The sequence below is a fragment of the Aotus nancymaae genome, unplaced genomic scaffold (assembly GCF_030222135.1).
Source record: "Aotus nancymaae isolate 86718 unplaced genomic scaffold, 86718_ANA_hifiasm-v0.15.2.pri h1tg000014l, whole genome shotgun sequence".
NCBI lineage: Eukaryota > Metazoa > Chordata > Mammalia > Primates > Aotidae > Aotus > Aotus nancymaae.
In genome coordinates, this window is record NW_026988425.1 from 42,495,950 (window position 1) to 42,519,001 (window position 23,052).

At 40.5% G+C, this 23,052-nt stretch overlaps 1 protein-coding gene and 1 pseudogene across 8 annotated transcripts in view; one reads left to right on the forward strand and one right to left on the reverse strand.

The window, feature by feature from the left end:
* Nucleotides 1-724: 724 nt before the first annotated feature.
* Nucleotides 725-23,052, forward strand: part of NNT (nicotinamide nucleotide transhydrogenase) — a 96,099-nt gene continuing 73,771 nt past the window's right edge. The window contains exons 1-5 of one of the 8 annotated variants that reach the window (XM_012449543.3): nucleotides 9,280-9,473; nucleotides 14,349-14,508; nucleotides 14,960-15,163; nucleotides 18,711-18,940; nucleotides 21,319-21,536. In XM_012449543.3, coding sequence (XP_012304966.1) covers nucleotides 15,013-15,163; nucleotides 18,711-18,940; nucleotides 21,319-21,536 — 599 coding nt within the window. In that variant the 5' untranslated portion in view covers nucleotides 9,280-9,473; nucleotides 14,349-14,508; nucleotides 14,960-15,012. Of the gene's footprint in view, nucleotides 853-9,246; nucleotides 9,474-9,812; nucleotides 9,870-14,348; nucleotides 14,509-14,959; nucleotides 15,164-18,710; nucleotides 18,941-21,318; nucleotides 21,537-23,052 lie in introns of those variants that run through there. The other 7 variants (XM_012449546.3, XM_012449548.3, XM_012449547.3 and 4 more) reach the window with 7 other exon arrangements.
* Nucleotides 2,982-4,058, reverse strand: LOC105715262 (S-adenosylmethionine decarboxylase proenzyme-like; annotated as a pseudogene).

A 23,052-nucleotide genomic window follows, 5' to 3' on the forward strand; every position in this document is an offset into this window, starting at 1 on the left:
CCATTAAACTAATGAATAAACAACCACTTCTGGAAATCTAGTGCTCAGCAATCTTCTGATTATAATTTTATTATCCATCTAAATTTGCATATTGGGAGGAAAATAAGAACAATAATAATAGCTAATATTTAGCACTTACTGTGTTCCAAATAATCACGTTACATGTATTATCTCACTTAATTATCTCATATTGAGGTAGCTCGGCAGGACTTGTTTTCTAAACACTGGTCACAATCTTACTGATCAAAACAGGAGGTATTAAAGAAATTGGCCAAATCAGCTAAAACCAAGATGGCAGTGACAGTGGTCACTAGTCACCCTTGCTCTTTGTTATACACTAGTTATAATACATTAGCATGCTGAAAGATACCCACTGGTGCCATAACAGTTTACAAATGCCATGGCAATGTCCAGAATTTACCTCATATGGTTTAAAACAGGAGGAACCCTTGGTTTTGAGAACTCCTCACCCTTTTCTAGAAAATTTATGAATAACCTGCCCTTTATTTAGCATATAATTAAGGAGTAGCTGTAAATATAGCTAGTCAGCAATCCATGAGTGCTACTCTGTCTATGGGATAGCCCATAGCTCTATCTATGGAGCAGCCATTTTCCTATACTCTGTTGCTTTTAATAAACTTGCTTTGCTTTCACTTTACTCTGTCAGCTCACCTTGATTTCCTTCCTGCATAAAGCCAAGAACCCTCCTGGGCTGAGCCCCAGTTTTGGGATTCACCTGCATCATCTTTCCTGGAGCCCATGAAGGGATTAACAAGCTGAAAGGACCTGTGGGATACCTTCATCTGGACCCCACACTAACATCAGTTGGCACCATTTGCCCTCCACGCATAGGTGAGTGTCTCCATTGTTCTCCCTGCTGTTTAGGCAATTGTTTATTTTATATGAGGTAGAACACTTTCCTTGTTTGTTTTGCATTTTTTCTTTTATTATTATGAGTGATTCCCCCATTGTGCTGACTTTGGGATGTTCGAGTCATGTTGTTCTGTGTCCCCAGTTGTGTTGGAATTGTCCCCATAGGATGGTGGGTGAGAATCCCACTTTTGAGGACTTTGGCCTTGGGCCTTTGGGGTTCATTGTTGTCTGCCTCTGGGATGTTCTGGGATGTGTGGCATTTAGTGTGGGGGACCCTCATTGGCTGATGCCGGGATGCTCCAGGTTTTTCAGCGTTACTGGTTTTGACCTTCTAAGATTGTGGATTAGAGTCCCACCCTAGAGGGATCTAGGTATCCCCTCTAGGATTGCCGGTTAGAGTCCCACCCTTGGGGGATCTTGGTTTCTGTTATCATTTTTTCTTATTGTCTTTGTCATCCCACTTTTTCCCCAAACTAAAATGCTTTTCACTTTTTGTGGAATTCAGACTATAAGAATCCTGTCATCTTATTTTCATCTCTCCTTCAATACTTTCTTATTAAAACATCTCTTTTGTTGCATTCCGTTTGCTAGTGGATGCAGTTATTACTCCATTGTCCGCTTGTATCTCATAATTCACTTTGTCATGCCATGCTAACTGTACTTATGCCTTCTTTGCCGGAATTGGTGGTGATTGCCCTACTGACCTTTCTGGAGAGAAAAGGGAGGTAGGCATTTGAAAGAAAAATAACTAGGCTTTTGGTAGATTTAGAAAAACTTCTGTTACTGGAGATCCTTGTTAAACGTGGGGACAATGGCAAGCATCTCCAAGGACTTGTTGCTAGGGTGCCAAAAGCAATTGGATCAAATTCAAATTAAATGGCTTAAAGAGAAACAGACGGGCCGGGCGCGGTGGCTCAAGCCTGTAATCCCAGCACTTTGGGAGGCCGAGGCGGGTGGATCACGAGGTCAAGAGATCGAGACCATCCTGGTCAACATGGTGAAACCCCGTCTCTACTAATACAAAAAAAATTAGCTGGGCACGGTGGCGCGTGCCTGTAATCCCAGCTACTCAGGAGGCTGAGGCAGGAGAATTGCCTGAACCCAGGAGGCGGAGATTGCGGTGAGCCGAGATCGCGCCATTGCGCTCCAGCCTGGGTATCAAGAGTGAAACTCCGTCTCAAAAAAAAAAAAAAAAAAAAAAAAAAAAAAAGAGAAACAGACCCATTTTTTTTTAAATGGAAGAAAAACTTTAATTGTTGTTTCTAAAAACATCTGTATGAAGTAGAAATTGGTTTGAATAACATTAGTACATAATGTGTTCTAGAAAGTGGAGGTAAGTGGATGTAAAATTCTGGCAGCCGTTTAATAGAACAGTCCCAGATGGTTAGGCTGAGGCCAACACCTAATAAGGATGAAAGCCTTGTCCTTGGGGAATTTTGGATGATACCTGGAGAAATATTACACTGTGCATAAGCCAAGCTGAGTTGCTTTCACAAGTGTTATAAAGTTTCATATGGTAAAAGGTTTTTTACATGCATTTCAATTTCACAGCAAGAGTGGCAGAGAATACCTAAACACAGAAGACAGCATTCATGCAAGATATCTAATTCCATGATATAATAATACATATATTTAAAAATGATTAAACTATCATAAAATCTAAGGCTTTCTGCAACTACACAGTGGTGGTTATGGAAAGCACTGCCCATGGCATTGATATCTAGAAAGCATCCACCACCTTCTATGTGTGTTCTCTTTTTGCATTTTTTTCTTCATTTTTCTTTCTTTCTCTTTTTTTCTTTTTTTTTGAGACAGGGTCCCACTCTGTTGCCCAGGCTGGAGTGCAGTAGCACAGTCTTGGCTCACTGCAACCTCAGACTCCCAGGTTCATGCAATTGTCTTGCCACAGCCTCCTGAGCAGCTGGGATTATAGGTGCTTGCCACCACGTCTGGCTAATTGTTTTGTATTTTTAGTAGAGATGGGGTTTTGCTATGTTGGCCAGGCTGGTCTCGAACTCCTGACCTCAACTGATCTGCCTGCCTCTGCCTCTCAAAGTGCTGGGATTACAGGCATGAGCCAGCACACCCGGCCTCTTCATTTTTCTTAATCAACTCTGCTGTTGTTGCTGCTTCTTAGCAAAACTGGTAAAAACTAAATTGTAATCATTGAACATAGCACTCTGGCAATCAAGATACTTAAAACCTTTAGTCTTCTGGGGTGAAGAAAACACTGTGTGACATTTAGAACTTTGATTAACAAAAAAAGTGGTCACAAATTTTCCTGGCTTGAAGACTTCTACAACTTTCCTGATCAGGTCATCATAGGAGTTGACTTAAGTTTGTTTCAAAGCTAACATAAGAAAATTCTAGTTCTGGAGTGATGTGAATAGTGCAATAAGTTCCATCTGATTTCGTTCCATTCATCGAATACCCATAAGGATTGAACATTGTGGCATCAATGACAGAACCTGGTATCTGGTAATGAATTCCACTCTCATGAGTGACATCCTTTGCAGTAACGCCATCTTTCATATAGAACTGGTCCATAACTGCTGAGTCAAGCTCACTTATCAGAATTTCCAGGGTTTGATTTGGCTGACTCTGGGAAATCCAGAGTACATTAAGTACCAACAGTCAGAATTCAGACATCCTATACAATATGCTGCTCCATTTGGGAAAATTGGATTAAGAAACTCTTTTTCTTCCTGGAAATTCCAGTATGGGCACCCTTGCAGGGGAGAAGGCTTCACGAAATTCTTACAAAAATAAAAGAAGCTTTAAATTGAGAGAAACCCACTGTAATCCCTAGCAAGCTTCAACTGGGGAACCAGTGCTTCCAGTAAGAGGATGCTACCACATGTCTTCAAAATGAAACTTTTTTTGGAGACAAACATGCTAGTTTCACTGAGTACATAAGCTGCTTGCTTGTCAGTTTTTGTCGCACTTATGATTGAACATTGCACATCCTTCAAAAGTATATCCCACTCAGATCTTGGGATAGTTCGAAGATCCCCAGATCCTTGGTTTGCTTCCGGGCTTCTGCGGGAGAAGCAACCCTCTAGCAGCTTCTCGGTCCCTTCAAAACACTGCGCAGCTTCCATCACCATGAGATTAGCGAACAACCAACAACCACAGAAAATCAAATAAATTAAACCTCTTCTCTTGCTACTGCTGCTTCCACTGCGGCCGCTATGAATTGTTCCAGCTGTGTTACTAAAGTTCAGGTTCCTTTCTTTTGCTGTAATTTTTTGTTAACTTTTTTTTTTTAAAGACTAATAAAATAGCCAAGCGTTGTGGCTCACACCTGTAATCCCAGCACTTTGGGAGGCCAGGGTGGATGTATCACGAGGTCAGGAGATCGAGACCATGCTGGCCAACATGGTGAAACTCCATCTCTACTAAAAATACAAAACTTATCTGGATGTGTATGTAATCCCAGCTACTCTATTTCAACTCCTATGGGATATTCACATTGCTTTCCTTCCTTTTAACAAGTATTTGTTGACTGCCTAATAAAGCCAGATGCTCTCTTAAGTGTTGATGAGGTGCCAATGAACAAGACAAAATATTCATCCTCAATCAGCTTGCACTTCAGTGCAGGAATTATACAAATAGGAAATAGTACAGAATGCAATGTACCAAATGTTTATGTACCCCCCAAATTAATATATTAAAATCATAACCCTCCAACGTGATGGTATTAGGGGGCCTTTGGTACTGGGAGGCGATTGGGTCATGAGGGCAGAGTCCTTAGGAATGGGATTAGTACCCTTATAAAAAGAGACTCAGAGAGATCCCTTGCTTTTTTCCTGTGTGAGGTTATAGCTGTCTTTGAGGACACAGACCCTCAGTGACAACATATCTGCTGCCACCTTAATCTTGGACTTCCCAGCCTCCATAACTGTGAAAAATAAATTTCTGTTGTTTATAGATGACTCGGTTTAAAGCATTTTGATATAGCAGTCCAAACAGACTAAGATACAGAGTGATTAACACTATAATAATGTTAAAACTTGAGTGTTATGGAAGGGAACTTAACCTTGGATGGTCTGGAAAGGCAGAAGTGTGAAAAGGTCTCATCTCAAATAAAATTAAGGATTAGTAGGATAATCCAGGAAAATGAATGGGCAGGGAAAAATGAGAGGGACTTGATGTTCACAGAGTACTCCCTCTTTCTCTCCAGAAGGGTTTCTGTTTTCCTTGTTTCTCTTGGTACATTCACTCCCACAAGGAAGTCATTTTAGCATCCCCTCCCAGAGGATACTCTGTCCCACCAGAATCACTGAACTTAGAACCAAAAGACCTACATTTAAGTCTCAGCTCTAATTCTTGTTTGTGTGACTTCAGATGTATCTCCCGAGAAGCTGGAACTACAAGCGCGTGCCACCATGCCCAGCTAATTTTTTTTTTTTGGATTTTTTAGTAGAGATGGGTTTTCACCATGTTGGCTAGGATGGTCTTGATCTCTTGACCTCATGATCTGCCCGCCTCGGCCTCCCAAAGTGCTGGGATTACAGGCGTAAGCCACCGCGCCTGGCCAGGATTCTAATTATTAGAAACTATTTTTAAGCATTTGCGACTAAAAACACACCTGAACTTCGTTTAAATTTTGGTGTTTATCCTAATTTTTAAATATTTTAAAAATTATTCAGTAATAGAACAATCTGTAATGAAAACTTACACATAAGTGAGAGGTACTATTCTGAGAGTTTGCAGGTCAAGATAAAGAGGAAGGAGTAGATATCAGAATGGGAAAGTCACTTACAACTTAATAGGGAATATCAAATCTCTACAAAAATTTTATTCAAGACAGTGTTTAAAACTTAGAAGCAACTAACTTAAAAGCAAACTTTTGGAACTTAATCCTGTTTTCTTTGGAGACTCCCTTTATGAATGATATGCTGTAATTATATGTAGAAGCTTAAGGACTGAAACACAGCATTCCAAATGACAAATGTTTTCAACTGAAGGAATGACACCCAAATTATGTTGTACAAGTAAGCAGAATAAAATAATCATATGCTTGTTATTAAAATTATTATATGCTTTCCATTTACTGTTTTCAAAAGTGAAAAACAGTATGTTATCTTTGAGTTTGTTTTCATGTGATGTAAACTTATAAGCAAGTCAAATTAAATAATGTACTGAGCATTAAGCCAGGATTTCTCAGTCTCAGCACTGTTGACATTTGGGGCTGGATAATGCTTTGTCATGAGGGGCTGTCCTGTGCAGTGCAAAATGTTCAGTAATATCCCTGGCCCCTACCCATTAGATACATTCCCTCTCCAGTTGTGACAACCAAAATGTCTCTAGACATTGCCAAATGTCCCTCAGAACTAAATTGCCTCCAGTTGGGAACCAAAAATTCTTAATCCCTGAAAGAGAAGGCAGCAACTCCGGACCCCTACCAAAAGTGTTTTAAATCAATAAGATTGGCTGATGATTAGCAGCTCGGGCACGTACCTCCCAGTGAAAGCGCAAAGAACGAGAGGACGCCACACTTTCAGACGAATATTTGTTGCTCACGGACCAGGAGATTCCCAGTGGAGGAGCCCCACGGGTCGCCAGGGCGACTCTTGTGGCTGGCGTGGCGGTTTTGCTGGTGCCTTAGCACGCCAGTTCTTGGTGCAGAGTCCGGAGATTCCCGGGCAGAAAAGCACCATCAATCTTAACACCACTGTTTTGGCCGGCTCAGTGGATTGCTCAGATCTCGGCGCAGGGAATCAACAAGTTGGACGTCAGAGACCCAGTTAGGAAGCCGGTAATTATAAAGACGACAGACGGACAAATATATAATGAAGGGAAGAAACCAGCGTAAAAAGGTAGAGAATACTCAAAATCAGAATGCCTCTCCCTCTACAGGGGATTGCAATTCCTCATCAGTAACGGAACAAGGCTTAATAGATTACATGTGTGTTCCAATAACAGCAGCAGGTTTCAAAACGTGGGTGATAAGAAACTTCTGTGAATTAAAAGAACTTGTTCTAACCCAATGCAAAGAAACTAAGAACCTTGAAAAAAGGTTTGACGAACTGTTAACGAGAATGGACAATTTAGAGAAGAATATAAGTGAATTGATGGAGCTGAAAAACACAACACGAGAACTGCGCGAAGCATGCACAAGTTTAAACAGTCGAATTGATCAAGCAGAAGGAAGGATATCAGAAGTCGAGGACCAGCTCAGTGAAATGAAACGAGAAGACAAGAATGCAGAAAAAAGGATGAAAAGGAATGAGCAAAGTCTCCAGGAAATATGGGACTATGTGAAAAGACCTAATTTACGTTTGATAGGTGTACCTGAATGTGATGAAGAGAATGAATCCAAGTTGGAAAATACTCTTCAGGATATCATTCAGGAAAATTTTCCCAACCTGGCAAGGCAGGGTAATATTCAACTCCAGGTAATACAGAGAACACCACAAAGATATTCTTCAAGAAGACCAACCCCAAGGCACATAATCGCCAGATTTATTAGGGTTCAAATGAAGGAGAAAATACTAAGGGCAGCCAGAGAGAAAGGTCAGGTTACCCATAAAGGGAAACCTATCAGACTTACAGCAGATCTCTCAGCAGAAACCCTACAAGCCAGAAAAGAGTGGGGACCAATATTTAACATCCTTAAAGAAAAGAACTTTCAACCCAGAATTTCCTATCCAGCCAAACTAAACTTTATGAGCGAAGGAAAAATTAAATCTTTTGCGAACAAACAAGTACTTAGAGAGTTCACCACCACCAGGCCTGCTTTACAAGAGCTTCTGAAAGAAGCACTATACATATAAAGGAACAACCAATATCAGCCTTTCCAAAAATATATCAAAAAGCAAAGAACTTTAACACAATAAAAAATTTACATCAACTAATGGGCAAAACAGCCAGCTAGCATCAAACGCCGGTATTAAACCTATATATATTTTAATTGGATAAAAAGCCAAAACCCATCGGTATGCTGCATCCGGGCCCATCTTACATGCAACAATACACAAAGACTCAGAGAGAAGGAGGAAGATTTACCAATCAAACAGAGAGTAAAAATAAACTAATAAACAAAAAGCAGGAGATGCAATTCTCGCCTCTGATAAAGTAGACTTTAAAGCAACAAAGATCAAAAGAGGCGAGGAATGACATTACATAATGGCAAAAGGATCAATGTAACAAGAAGAGCTAACGATTCTATAGATCAACGAGATAGAAAATTAACAAGGATATTCAGAACTTGAACTCAGACCCGGAACAAGTAAACTTAATAAACATTTATAGAACTCTCCACTTCAAATACACAAAACATACATTACCACCTCACACCTATTCCAAAGGTGACTATATAATTGGAAGTAAATCACTCCTCAGTAATCGCATAGCATTTCATAGGTTTAAATTAAATATTGGTTGGCTGTTTGTTTGTTATCTTCTTCCCTTATTCCTTCCTGACTACATCGTTAAGTATAATTATCAGTATAAAAGAGCTTTTCAATACCCATTACTAAATTGCATTCTAGCCTGGGCAAGAAAGCAATACTCCCATTCTCTCTCCCTCTTTCTTTTCCTTCTCCCTCCTCCCCATTCTCTCTCTCTCTCTCTTCCTTTTTCCTCCTTCCTATTCTCTCTCTCTCTTTCAAAAAAAAAAAAAAGCATCTTTAAAAAAAAAAAATGCATGCTGCTAAAATCCTTATCCATCACTACTCCCATTTCATTGTACCTTCAGTATCTGGAAACTATCCCTATGGTCACACTTACCATGGCTTATTATTTTAAAACATGGGGCTGTGACCTTTCCTGTCTGTGAGTTTGGATTGCAGTGGGAATCCATTAGTTGAATGACCTTCTATGTAGGTTAATCACAACACAAGTTCTCAGAGTAAGGGATTCTCTGCGGTTCATTTCTTTTTAAACATACGGAATACCTGTTTTGCCTTATGCCTTTTAGATTCACAATTCTTTTACTTGTATCAAAATTTCAATTAATAGAAATGACGTTACTGACACTTCATGATGATTAAGTGTTGGGCAAGTGAACCATTTTACACGGTATTTTTTATTCCTCCCACTCCCACTTTTAGTCAGAATACACCTGCAGAATAAGTAACAGAACTGCGTGAAAAGAACGACTATGTCTTTAGGGTTCGGAGTCCGTTAACAGTTTTAGGAAAACAGCTGAGGCCTGGTCAGGAGAGCTCACAACGTCCACCTGGGTGCTTTCCAGCCTGGGGGATATTCGTACTGGCAGTAACACTAGCCAGTTTCTTCTAGGCTGGCACTGATGTTGGAAACAAGCACGTAGATGTGTATTGATTTTCAGGCCTGGACGTCGTCTCTGAGGAATTTAACTCCACCTCTCCTGTCAGAATGGAAAGTCAACACCCCCATTCCCGCCCTTCACCAACCTTTCTCTGCCTGCCCGTTTCCCTTGGGTTATTTTCTGTTACAGAAGTTCTGATTTTTCCTAGAGAGCTAGAGGAAAGGCAGGTACCCAGAGTGGAGTTATATTATCTGTTTCTTTGTTCTGACGGGACCCCAGAGACGAAATCACGCTTTGTAACTGGTTCTTCACGAGGAGAAGCAAATGTGTCCCTGAAAACTTTAGCGGCCGCGTTTGGCAGCAGGTTTGATTGACAAGGACGACCGGAGGGAAAGCGCGGAAGAGCGGCGGGGGGCCGCGGGCAGAGGAAGAGACAAAGAGGTTTTGGCTGTCCCCGAGGGCGGAAGGGCCCCTTGGGGTAACCAGCCTTTGAGCTCAAAGAGGGCATTTCGTGAGGTCACCTTCTGGTTCGGAGAGCGCGCGGCGACCGGGTGGAGGGGGCCTGGAGGGAAGAAAGCCGGAGCGGGGAAGGGGCGCGAGCCGCGGAGAGAGGGGCAGAGCTCCCGTCACGTGGCTGCTCGCCGCCGCGGAGTTGGGGCTGTTCTTCCGGGTTGGAAGCGCAGTGCCGCGGGGCCCGAGCCCTGGTCTGCCAGCGCGTCGTCCCCTCGCGGCCCCCAAGGCTGCCAGCCTCCCGGCCCAGGTGAGCGCGGCGGCACTGGCGGTTGCAGGCAGCCGGGCGCGCGCCTAGGGCGCAGCTGGGAAAGGGGCTTGGGCCTCCCCTGATGCCCACGGCCCTAGCGGAGAGAGAGACCTGTTAAAGAGCAAAGGGGGACGGGGTCGACGGGGCCGACGGGGCCCCGGGCGCGGGGTGCACGGGGTTCACGGGGCTGTCGGAAGGCCGCAGGCTTGGGTGGGGAAGAAGAACCGTGCTTCTTGGGCTCCCTTTCTCGTCTCCTGCTGGGGCGACGTAGAAGGGAGTGGGCGGGTGGATTCGGGAACTGGGTCCCGGCAGTGGGCAGGGAACGAGGCGGCAGCTGTGCAGGTGCAGATATTTGCAGCTTTGAGGGACAGCGAGAGTCGTACGGGGTCTTTTCGGCCTGCAAGATTGGGGGTGGTGGAGAGGGAGGTCATAGAGGACTTTCAAAGGGCAATTCAGCCAGAGAGGTGGCAGCTGGACGCTCCTGAGGTATGCTTGACCTTTGAGGAAGTTCAGCGAGGGTGCCCGACTGGGGACAAAGAGATTGCGAGCACAAGTTGTGAGTGTGCATCGGGGCGGTTTGGCGATGTGGGTGCAAGTTTCTGGAACCCAGGCTGGTGAGGAGGAAGAGACATCCGAGGGGGCGACCTGGGCAGAGCTAGTTCAAACTCAACAGCCGGAATGACTATTTGCAGCCTCGGCCAATCGGCTTCTGAGGGAGGTTATAAATAGCGGTCCCGCGCAGATGCCAGCGGGTGGCAGTTGCCGAGCGAGGGGCGGCACCGGTGGCTGTGGGAGAGGTCACATGCCACAGTAGCCATGGCACCTGTGGCTGTGGGAGAGGTCAGGGCGTCTGCCAGCCAAAGCTGGCCCAGTAGGGTATTTTGTCCTTGCTGGTATGTCTCGCTTTTAAAAGCGTGACTTGTTTATGGTTGCCAGTGTCCTTTATTCACCCCGCGGTGCTGGCCAGTCCTTAGGTGGTCTGTTTGTCAAGGGTCTTGTAGGACAGAGTTATTCAGAGCAGTGGGTGGGGCTTAAGAGCCTACCTACTCTTCTTATTTCAAATGTACCCCTCTTGTTCACTGCAACTCTTTTATTTGCAAACCTTGACTTTTTATTAACAGTTTAGGATCGCCTTCTTTCCAGCAGACATGCTCAGGCCGCTTATCTTTGCTGATAGAGTCGGTTTTCCACAAGGCTGCACAAATATTTCCTTTTCATTTTTTGAGACAAGAGTCTCGCTGTTTTGCCCATGCTGGAGTACAATGGCACGATCTTGGCTCACTACAATCTCCGCCTCCCGGGTTCAGGCAATTCTCCTGCCTCAGCCTCCCAAGTAGCTGGGATTACAGGCATGTGACGCCATGCCTGTTTTTTTGTATTTTTAGTAGAGAGGGGGTTTCACCATGTGGCCAGCCTAGTCTCCAACTTCTGATTTCAGGGTGATCCATCCGCCTCGTCTTCCCAAAGTGCTGGGATTACAGGCCTGAGCCACCACGCCTGGCCAACATTTCTTTTTCAAAGGAAATTTTCTGAAAATCTTTGAAGAATTGCTCAATAGGTACTTAGGCTTAAGGTCACCTAGCCCTATTCATTCATTCAGTTAAAAATACTAACTTCCTCTGTGTTGTGCAAAACACCGGGTGAGAGGTAATACCATGAATATAACAGCTCATAAAGATATTGTGTTCTCAATCCTGGCAACAACCCTGTGAGGTAGATGCTGTTATTTTATTTTTTCGAGTCTCACTCTGTTGTCCAAGCTGGAGTACAATGGCACAATCATGGGTCACCGCAGCCTGGAAGTCCTGGGCTCAAGCGATGCTCCCACCTCAGCCTCCCAAGTAGCTGGGACTTCAGACTTGCACCACCATGCCCTGCTCATTAAAAAAACAAGTGTTTTTTTTTTTTTTTTTTTTTTTAGCAATGGGGGTCTCACTGTGTTGCCCACACTAGTTTTGAACTCTTGGCCTCAAGTGATCCTCCCACTTAGCTCCCAAAGAGATGGCATTATAGGTGTGGGGCCACCACCCTGGCTGGGTGCTGTAATTCCCCATTTTAAAGATGAGGAAATTAAGTACAGAGAAGTTGAGTGACTTCCCAAGGTCACACAGCCAGTAAGTTGTAGAGTGGGGGGCTTCCAATCCACAGATCCAGAGCTGACTCCCTTAAATCTCTGTGCTACCCTCCCTCTTTAGGTTGGGCACTTGCCCTCAAGGATTTTAATATCTGTTGGGGAAATAACCCACATAAGTTACATTAAACAGCCATATGAATGCCATGCTAAAAAAGTTGTGGGTTTTTTTCTTCCCAGATTTTGAGTTGTAGAGTTTTTTTTCTTATTGCTTCAAAGCCACAGGAACACATGGATAAATGAGAACTTTACAGTAAAGATGGAGGAAAATGTGATGATTAAGACCGAGTACTATCTTTGGTATCAACTTGTACAGGCCAATGATAAGATGGTTTAAGAATTCTCTATCTTTCAGGGCCATTTGTATTCAGTTTAGACTTAGTGATATGTACTGCTCTTGCTAACAAAGGACCTCCTGATCTCTGCCCTGTATGTTCATAGTTGAATCAAGTGGAATTTTTCACAGAAATTGGCTATGAAGGCTTTGGCCCTACTGATGTCTGATGCCCCTGCTGGGGATCAGCTGAACTCAAATTACCATTTTCCAAGTAGTTGGGACAAATTTTCCAGATTTCAGGCCATGAAATGGGACTTCAGCTTAAAACATTACAAAATTTCATCTAATCATGAAATTTCTAGAGCCTAAAATGGCCTTAGAAACCTGTGCTCTTTTTATAGTTGAGCTAACTGAGGCACGGGGAGGTTCAAGTTGAACAGTGAGCGAGTGGCAGATTTGGACAATACAGGGCTCTATTAAAGCTCAGTTTATTCTTTTACTGATGAGGTCTGGGAAATGTTTGTCAGACGTATAAAAATGGTGGTTGTTGGGGAGTTGGGATGATCCAAGAAGAGAAACTTGGGTAAGTGGGGAGGTTTGCATAGAAGTAGGTTATTCAGTAATGATGGGGGAAAAAAATCTCCCCCAAGACAAGAATAATCTTTTAAACATCTTTGCTTCTCCCTTAGGTCTTGGCCTAGATTCAGTAGAGGTTTTGAATGTATAGCTGAATTTTGAACTAATTTTCTCTTTATTCTCAAGTCATGATAACCCTAGATGTGACCCATAAATGAATGAGTAGGGTACTTATGGGACTTGAGAATACTTTGGAACTGAAATGAAAGGACATGATATGTGGAAACACTTTGAACATGTAAAGCTGTTTGTCCAAATGCAAGGAATTATTCATACACATTTTTAATTGCATGCCAAAACACATCTCGCATTCTTTCTTCCTTAGCTATTTTTCATTTTATTCTCTTCATCTCAAACTGCTTTCCCTTCCTTTTCTGAGCTCTCGAAGAGGACACAGTCTCGTTCTTTGATCTCTCAAAGGACTCTGAACTTGTGTTATTTTACTTTGTAGTGTTATTATTTATTGACTTCTTATCTCCAACAAAATTCCAATTTGATTCGTCTTAATAGCCAAACTCTGCCCTTGGTATATATTTGTTGAATTAAGGGGTATCTTACAAATAAACGTTTCCTTGATTAAGAATTTCCATTACCAGTGTTGCTGTCTGGTATTTTAAAGACTGTTTTTCAGGGAGTTGTGTCAGTGGGGTTTTTTTTTTTTTTTTTAAAAGACAGAGTCTTGCTCTGTTGCTCAGGTTGGCAGGCTGGAGTGGCATGATCTTGGCTTACTGCAAACTTTGCCTCCTGAGTTCAAGCGATTCTCATGCCTCAGCCTTCTGAGTAGCTGGGACTACAGGTACACACCACCATGCCGGGCTAATTTTTTGTATTTTTAGTAGAGGTGGAGTTTCACCATGTTGCCCAGGCTGGTCTTTGAACTCCTGAGCTCAGGCAATCCACCTGCCTTGGTCTCCCAAAGAGCTAAGATTACCGGCATGAGACACTACTCCTGGCCATTGGCAGCAGTTCTAAAATTAAAAATGAGCTAAGTCCTTCTCTTTCTGGAGTCTGGAAAATTGCTTACAGAGCCCACTAGGATCAGGTGCTCAGTCCTGTGAGGGTCCACATGATGCATTAGAACTTACAGGCATAGTTAGCAGTGTTAGCTGAGTTTGGCTGATAAAATTCTAAGTCCTCAGCTTCTTTCCATTTTTGAAAGAAAGAAGAGAAAGGTATGGAGGACCATTGGGAATTGTGGGTACAGTGGGAGTGCCTTTCATGCATTGCTGGGAATCTGTCGAGGAATGTTGCGGAAATAGTTGCTGAAGCCTTAGTAACAGCAAAGCCCAGACACTTTACCCAGCCTGTTTAGAAATGGCAAAAAGTGGCCATCTGTGAAGACCACTGACCAAAGAGTTCATAGTTATGGCCATATCTGCAAGCACAAGCCTATGTGATAAAGATACTATGGCATTTTTCTTTCTTTTTTTTTTAGAGTCACATATCATGCATGTTTAATTTTGAGAGGTGCACTTGGCAAACATGAATCTTGTGTTCACTCACTCAGTCAGCTTCAGTTCAGAGGTCTCAGTGGATAAGCATCCTGCTGCAGTGAATAGGATGTCGGTGTGTTTGGTATGACCTGGTGGCTAAATGTAAGTCACCATTATACTGTACAGTATTTTAGGTAATTTAACGGAAATTCAAAGATAACTGAGTTATATGCACTTTTTGCTGGACATGCTGACTTAGAAGATAGCTTTCATCTCAGATATGACTTGATTCTGTAGCAACATGTGTGTATTTAACCTTTCCAGCTACATTAAGGATCAAGTAGATTATATGACCTAGGCTTGGAATTGAATAGTGAGTTTAGAACTCCAATTTTAGTGGGAAAATGGATTAAAAGTTTTAAATGCCTGAACTGGAAGTGAATTTTGAGCATCTTCTGTAAGTAAAGAACTTGGCAAATAAATTATTTGTAGATGTTTATATATAACTTATATTTCCAGCTCTTTAGATTAGTGTTTTTTAATGTTTTTCTTGTTTAAAAGACAAAGAGTTTTTTTTTTTGGCATGTAAACATCCTATTTTCTTTTTTCTTAGTGATTCGCCTTCAAGGAAATTGGGGAGTCTGAAAATTGGGAACGCATATCAATATGGCAAACCTACTGAAAACAGTGGTGACTGGCTGCTCGTGTCCTTTACTTAGCAATTTGGGGTCCTGTAAGGGTCTACATGGGAAGAAGAATTTTTTACGAACATTTCATACTCACCAAGCCCTGTGGTGTAAAGCCCCTGTAAAACAAGGTAAAGTCTCACGTCAGTGATCGTAAATGAAACCTTAAGTTGTAGGAACTAATAGGTCTGATAATAGATAAAAGGAAAAGCCATGTAGTTTTATGGTCTGATGCTTGTGAGTGATCATTATAAATAAAAAACAAGTAAGTGCTGTCATATTTTTCATGTCCTATAGAGGTTCCTGATTCACAGTGCTAACAGAGAAGACAAGGTAATAGAAAAAAACAAACAAAAAAGATAAACCAGTTGAGTTGTCCCTGGAGCCTGTTGCTCATAGTAACCATTTTTCCTAGAAGTCCTTTCTAATTCCTTGTTAATATTGGAGAATTGTACCATATACACCTCATCTATGCTCAGGAATTAGGAATTAAGTATATTAATTGGTCTACAATTTAGTAAGTAGCAATTCGATTGCAGTTGCTCAGGTGAGAAACCCTGCAGTCATTCTACCCTCCTAGCAGGTATAGGTCAGCTCTCCTTGTATCTATAATCTGTCCTCTTCTTGCCATTGCTACATTTATCATCTTGGTCCAAGCCATCATCATCTGTCACCTGGATTGATGTACCAGCCTCCTAAATGGTTCCTGTGCTTTTTACCTCTGCCCCCTACAGTCTGTTCTGCACAAGACAGAATAATCTTTTTAAAATGTACAATCATGTCACTCCTCAACTCAAAATTTGCCACTTGTTTCCTAGTTCTTACAGAGGAAGATCTGAAGCCTTCCAGTGGTCTACAAGGCCTTCCCTGATAGGGTGTCTACTTGCTTCTGTTCTGGGGTACCGGCCAGGAGGAGAGGTTAAATGGAGCCCTTCTCAACCAAGTCAACTCTCTTTCATTAGTCTTGCCCAGAGACCATCCCAGTACTTCTATCACTTCACCTCACTGTGCAGAGCTCAGATATGTAGCTGTTTATAGCTGTGAGGGACACTCAGACATTTTGTCTTTTATTCTAGATGGCAACATACCCAGCTAAAAATGACATTTTCTTACTAAGGTGGAGGAACAGGATGGATATTTGAGGGGCAAGCTTTATGACACAGAATAATGCCTCTTTTGTTTTTTTAAGTTTGTAGGACTATTTGTTTAATCATTAAGGGCCCCTAAACTGCTAGGTGTTGTGAGATCTTATGTCTGCCTTGAATAGATTTTATAGCCTCTTTTCTTGTTCTCAGATGACAAATCACAATTAGCAGGGTATCTATCCCTACGAGCTTCCAACTTTATCTTCAGATGCTTTCTTTTAAACTGCTCTGGAAAGCCAGATTATCCTGTGTATTAAAATTGTGTATAAAATAAAGGTAAATAACTGTGTCGAAGACATGAAAATTGTCCTTGTGAGTAAATCCATGGACATCAAGATCTCACTGGTTCTTGAATATTTCCTATTTTTTATCTCTGAAAAATAAGGAGTCTGTTTTTTCCTTAATGTAACCATAAGTTCGTTACCATATTGAAAAGTATAGTAATTCCAGTTACCGTCAGTATTCATATTTTTTCAACTGTTTTTCCCTTCCTCCATCCTTCCCTCCTTCTTTTCCTCCTTCCCTGCCTACCTTCCTGCCTTCCTGCCTTCCTTCCTGCCTTTCTTCCTGCCTGCCTGCCTGCCTTCCTGCCTGCCTGCCTGCCTGCCTTCCTGCCTGCCTGCCTGCCTTCCTGCCTGCCTGCCTGCCTGCCTGCCTTCCTGCCTTCCTGCCTTCCTGCCTTCCTGCCTTCCTTCCTTCCTGCCTTCCTGCCTTCCTGCCTTCCTGCTTGCCTGTCTTCCTGCCTTTCTGCCTTCTGTCCTGTCTTCCTTCCTTCTGCCTGTCCGTCTGTCCTCTTTTTCTTTACAGTTGGATTGGTCCAAGAGTGATCTAAACAGGGGCCACATATTATATTTGCTATATCTCTTTTGTCTCTTTTTATCTATAAGTTCCCCTCTTCCTTTTTCCTTTTAATATACTGAATAATTTCATTGTTGCTCTGTAGAATTTACAACATTATAGGTTTGGCTGATTGAATCCTCTTGGTATTGTTTAGCCAGTTTCTCTGTCCCTTGTATGTGCTCAAATTATCTCATATTTGGTCAGTGGAAGCCCTTTCACATTGGCTTCTAAATCCTTTTGACATGACATCAGTCATCTTTGGTAGCTTTCTTGCTTTTGGCATATAGAGCCTGACAATTCAAGATTGTCAGGTAAGTAAACATGAGATAAGTATATGTGATTTAGCTTTGTATGTCAATCTAAATATTGCCAGCTTTCTATTATTTTCCTCCCTCTCTTCAAGTAAGGAGTAAGATTCAGCATTATTTGCCTTTTGTGTACTATAAATTGTTACTATATAAATAGTGTGGAATCTAAGACAGTGTTCAAATTTAGGTCTAGGTTGACTTAATCTCTCTAAAGTCTTACTTAATAAGTTACTCTGTAGGGATAATTTCATTCATTTTAAAATTATAAATATTCAGATCTTAGATTGTAAGAATGGATTTTCTAAGCTTTGATAAACCTTATATAGAAACAGATACTCTTTATTAAAAGATGTTTATGCTCGCATGTTAAGTAAAACCTCAGGAGAAACTGATGTCCTGTAGTTAAAGATGGTCTGGACCATATCTAAATATAGCATTGTACTATATAGGCTTTTTTTGGGTTGCAAGGAACAGAATCACATCAGATTATATTTTGTGATGAGGGTTTACTGTGTGGATTCTTGGCAAGTAAGAGAGCCCAGAAACCCCCATCTACTCCTTGGATAAGTGGAATGTTATTTGTAGATTTCATGGTTGTGACCCAGCTTCTCTCTTTAAATATCTACTACTGATGTTGCTGCTGCTGTTACTGTTGACTTCCCTTTGATTACCTCATAGCTGTGCTTACAAATACATTTGCACTGATCTATTCTCCTTGTCCCTTTCTGTGGGTCTCGCATTCAAACTCCTTGAGAGAGAACCCAGTGGTTTGTCACTGGCCAGCATAGAGTGTCCTTGGACAGTGTTCCTGTCTAAGTTATCTCATAAGCTGTGGCTGCTGGTTTTCCTCATCTGCCCTGTAGATGATTATCTTTGACATAGTTGCTGATCCATCGTCTAAGTGGCTGAGTGTGTAGAGTCTTAAGATATAACACTTAGAAATCTATGAGGAATTGTCTGTGACCAAATTGCCTGGAAGGGAACTTTGAGTGTCACAGGCCAGCAAAGTGTCTAAGATATAGTTGTTCTTCAAAACAGCTAATTACTTCCATTTTTGTTAAAGGTGAGGACAAGGAGGCCACTACCCAAGGGGCTTAGTTTGAAGAGTGGAGTCAGCATGCAGAGGGATCCCTAAACTCATTTTGTTTCCTTCTACAAATAAACTAAGCTTGTTATTTTCCTTGAAGAAAGTCAATTGATTAAATAAAATATTATAAATATTATAAATAAAGTATGAATGAGGAACATCATTCTGAACAGCAGCTTGCACTTGCAATATATTTTGAAGAAAAGACTGCCCCTTTCAATTTTCTGAAATCTGTTTCTAAACATTTTTTGTTTGTTTTTTACCAAATGTATATATTTTTTGCTTTGCTTATTTATAGGAATTCCATATAAGCAACTGACTGTTGGAGTCCCCAAGGAGATATTCCAAAATGAGAAGCGAGTGGCATTGTCTCCTGCTGGCGTTCAGAGCTTGGTCAAGCAGGGTTTTAATGTTGTTGTGGAATCGGGTGCGGGCGAAGCCTCCAAGTTCTCAGATGATCACTATAGAGCGGCAGGTGCCCAAATCCAAGGGGCAAAGGAGGCACTGGCTTCTGATTTGGTGGTCAAAGTAATTATTCCTTTTTCCTCTCCCGTTTATAGCATGCTGACTTTTTGAAATCTTTTCATAGAAAAATTAAATTACTTTTTCTGGAGTTGTACCTTTTCCTATTTTCAAACAGTGACTTTTTCTCAAAGAAATGATTCCATGTTTTCAATATTCTTCATGCTCTAGTAGAACTTTTATCAGACAATATGATCTGTGTTTAACCATGAGGAGAGAAAAAGTGATCTTCATTTTTACATTTGCTAGATGGAAATTTCCTTTTAATTGTCTAGGAAAAAATTTGTTCTACATGGTCCATATATATCCAGAATATCCACGTGAGCATTTATGCTAGAATGGAAAGAAGGTGTGGAACTTAGTCTGGGACTGAATGTTTAGTGATATTCTGATACCTGAAGGCACAATGATTTATACTGATAAAAGGGCTATTTCTAGAGAGGGCATGACTATTTTGGAGAAAGCAGCTTTGGGCTGAGTGGTGAGTAGCTTTACGTACCTTAAAATAAGTTTTTAAGGTAATATATAACAGAAATCTATAGGCTAAAGGACTTGAGAATTAAAATATGAAATAAAAAAATCCTTTAGAGAAAGGGAGTGAGACTGTATCAGTAGTCTAGCGCAGATGATAACTAGAGTTGAGCATCAAATTAAATGCTAAGCCTCCTGCAACCAAGGCAAACAGGGAAGTAACTCATTTTTTTCAGGAAATACAAGTTTTTTTCTACATTAATTTCTAAGAGGTATCAATCACATCGTTTTTTAATTTCCTTACATAAAGCCCACTGAATAACTTGACAGGATCCTAACACTTGACAGGTGGTTTTTGCGAAAGTTACAAAACCAATTTTTGCTATTTAAAGTTAATAGTAAAATTTGTGGTATGGAGGTTAACTGTAACTCGACTAAAACTTTTTAAAGGTTTAGGTTTACAAATACTTGGTGATATAACTAGATATATAGTAAAATAACTTAGAGAAAAAAGAAAAGCATAATCTATTCTCATGTATATTCTAGGGATCAAAATCTTTTGAGATGTTTTGAAAAAGGCCTATATGGGGGTGTTTTACATTTTGGAAATGCTCTGTGTTCTTTTTAGGGATTCACAATATATATAAGCAGTTAATGGAGTGCTCAGAAATCCTATAACATAGAATATTATATGACTTTATACAGTATTAGCATTAATAAACTACATGACCTTGGGGACCTCTCATTTGAGCCAAGTCTGTTAATATCCTGAGGAGTGCATTCAGGGGAACATTCTATTGGCTTGATTTATGCAAATGACAATAGTCTCAGCTGAGCATTTGACAGGGGCCAGTAGAATCAATTCAGAGTTGTTCTCTAACATTTACTAAATCTATGTTATAGATTTTCTTGGAGGAAAAATAGACCTTGTCAGAGAGCCTTAATTAAAGTCCAGAACCTAGAAACATATGCATCTCCAGATCAACAACTGAAATGGGAATAGCAGACAAAGGTGTCTCATAGGTAAATTGAGGTGAAATGCTGTGAGATAAACTTATTGACCCAGTGTTTGTGTTTGTATTTAAAACATAAGTCCCAGAGGCTGTGTTTTCTGTGTTTACTTGCCTAAAAGCACTATTGCTAACTGGGAACTAATGAAATGGGATATTTTATTTGAAGGTTGATTTTAAACTTGAATATAAAACACTTAAAAATACTTTTAAAATGGAATTTAAAAAATTTGGCTTTAAAAAGTGGACATTGGAAACTTTCAGGGATGTGGAGTATGTATTCATTGACTTATTTCATGCTTCTTAACATAACAGAATATATTGTGGCTTTTGGCTTAAACCCAATTTAGTGAGATTACTAGAGTGAATTGCATTCATCTATAAATAGTCATCCGGAATTTTAAAGTAACATAAATCTATACTTAGTTTTAGTTTACAATGTTCTTCATGTCTTATCACTCCAAATATTGATGCTTGCCAAAATTAGCAAGGATTGAATCTTGCTTGAAGGATTGAACACGTAACAAAACTTCCTGTATGTTTATTCTAATGTCTGATAATTTTACCAGGGTAATAGGTTTTGGGGACTGCAGGTTTGCTGTAGAGCTTCCATAGTTTTTTTCACCATTCTGCGGTTAATTGTCAAATGTCTCAGTATTTTGTATTTCCCAGGTGTGTGTGCTCTTTACTCAGAGTAGTCCATAAGTCATTAGGCAGGGGATAGATGGTATACATCTTTGTGTGCCTTAACACTGCTTATGAATTTAGTCAGAAATTTACTGATGGAAGATTTACTTCTGGAGTATTATTTCAGTCATGACATGTTATCTAAGTTTTCCTGTTTACTTAAAAATATGATTAAGATATTTACATTTTTAATCTGTGACTTGACTTTTTTTCCAGGTGCGAGCTCCTATAGTTAATCCGACATTAGGTGTTCATGAAGTCGACCTTTTAAAGACATCGGGAACACTGATTAGTTTTATTTACCCAGCCCAAAATCCAGACTTGCTAAATAAACTTTCCAAAAGAAAAACTACAGTTCTGGCAATGGACCAGGTTCCAAGAGTCACAATTGCTCAGGGATATGATGCGCTAAGCTCCATGGCCAACATTGCTGGGTAGGTTGATTCTTTTCCATTTCAATTGAACAAAAGCACGTTGATGGTACAGAAATCTTCACACTGTAGCTCTTCTCTTTTACAGTGATTTTACTTGTAATTATTGTTGGAGATTGCAGCATTTTGAGAGTACATTTAAATTATTTTTGACTCATTTTATTGTTTTATAGTAATCAGATAGGAAATGAACTCTATTATATATTCCTTTTTAATCTTAATGAGTAGAAGAGTAGTATTTCCATCCACCAAAGCAAATAGCTATCAGATTATTTGTATGAGGAGCACACTGTATTTCATATGTCTGTGTGTGTACATGTGTATAGTTTTTATAGGTCAAAAATGGTTGAATAGTGACAATTTCATGTGGTTAAATTAATATACATATATTAGTGGATTTGCCATCTTAATTAGGTTTTGCTTAGGTAAATTTATAAAATATTTAAATAATAGGAAAAAGGTCTGCACTAGAGGAAGTTTCATCTGATGTCAAAACCCGTATTGATAACTGAGGGCTAACCATGTCTTCTGCTTTTAAGGTCAATATGCTAATAAGCTTTATTTGCCCACCAGCACTAATACATTCTCTGTTGATTGCCTGAGAAGGATTCTAAGGCCCATTCGGTTTAGAGGAGTGTGGCTATGATAGAGTAATCATGCCTGCCATGGGTGAGGGTCAGGAATGACTACATGAATGCAGTGTACTGCTGACTTTGCCTTAGAGGGTGGGAACAATCTGGAAATGGGATAATGCCTATGCATCAGCTTCTCTAAGAAACTAACTGAATTAGATTTTAAGCATGAAAACTATTAGTACTTAACAATTTGCTAATATTAATGAGGTACAAATAGAGAAAATCTTTTTAAAAAAGTGCATAAAAAGAGACTAACATGACTAACACAAATAAAGCCTTTTATAGCTTGACACGTAAGTTGAAAGTTTTCTTAGGTTTTATATTTTAGCACAGGAAATATGCCATAGATTCTACTTTGTGTTTTATCTGCACACTTTTCAATTTATTTAGCCTGTAAGGGAGTTATATTATGCAATGTGTGACTTAAAATTTTATCTAGAAAATGTATAATGTGAAATGTTAAGGGTGCTGTTGATTCTGAAATGCACATGTGTGAAAGAATATCAAAATTGGTAGCTCTAGATCAAGTTGTTTTAGTTATAGAATCTTTTGAGCAAATGAAATATTATGAGACAATGTAAATAAATCGGATAAGAGCTGAGTAGCTTTGGGTACACTGAGCATGGCAGGAGTGTGCAGAAACATGTTTACTTTCTATCTCACCCACTATGGCCCCAGATTTGTCTGAAGTTTAAACCTTCAGGGACGCAGGGATCACACTTTGAAGAATCATTCTTTTATGTCCTGAGCTGATATATGCAGAGAGCACAGTGTGAAAAGAATCATCTAGTATACATATCCTTAGAGTGTATGAGAAATCAGTATCTGTCTCATTCATACACACAGCCACATTACAGTGAGGATGTGCTGCTTCCGTTTATTAC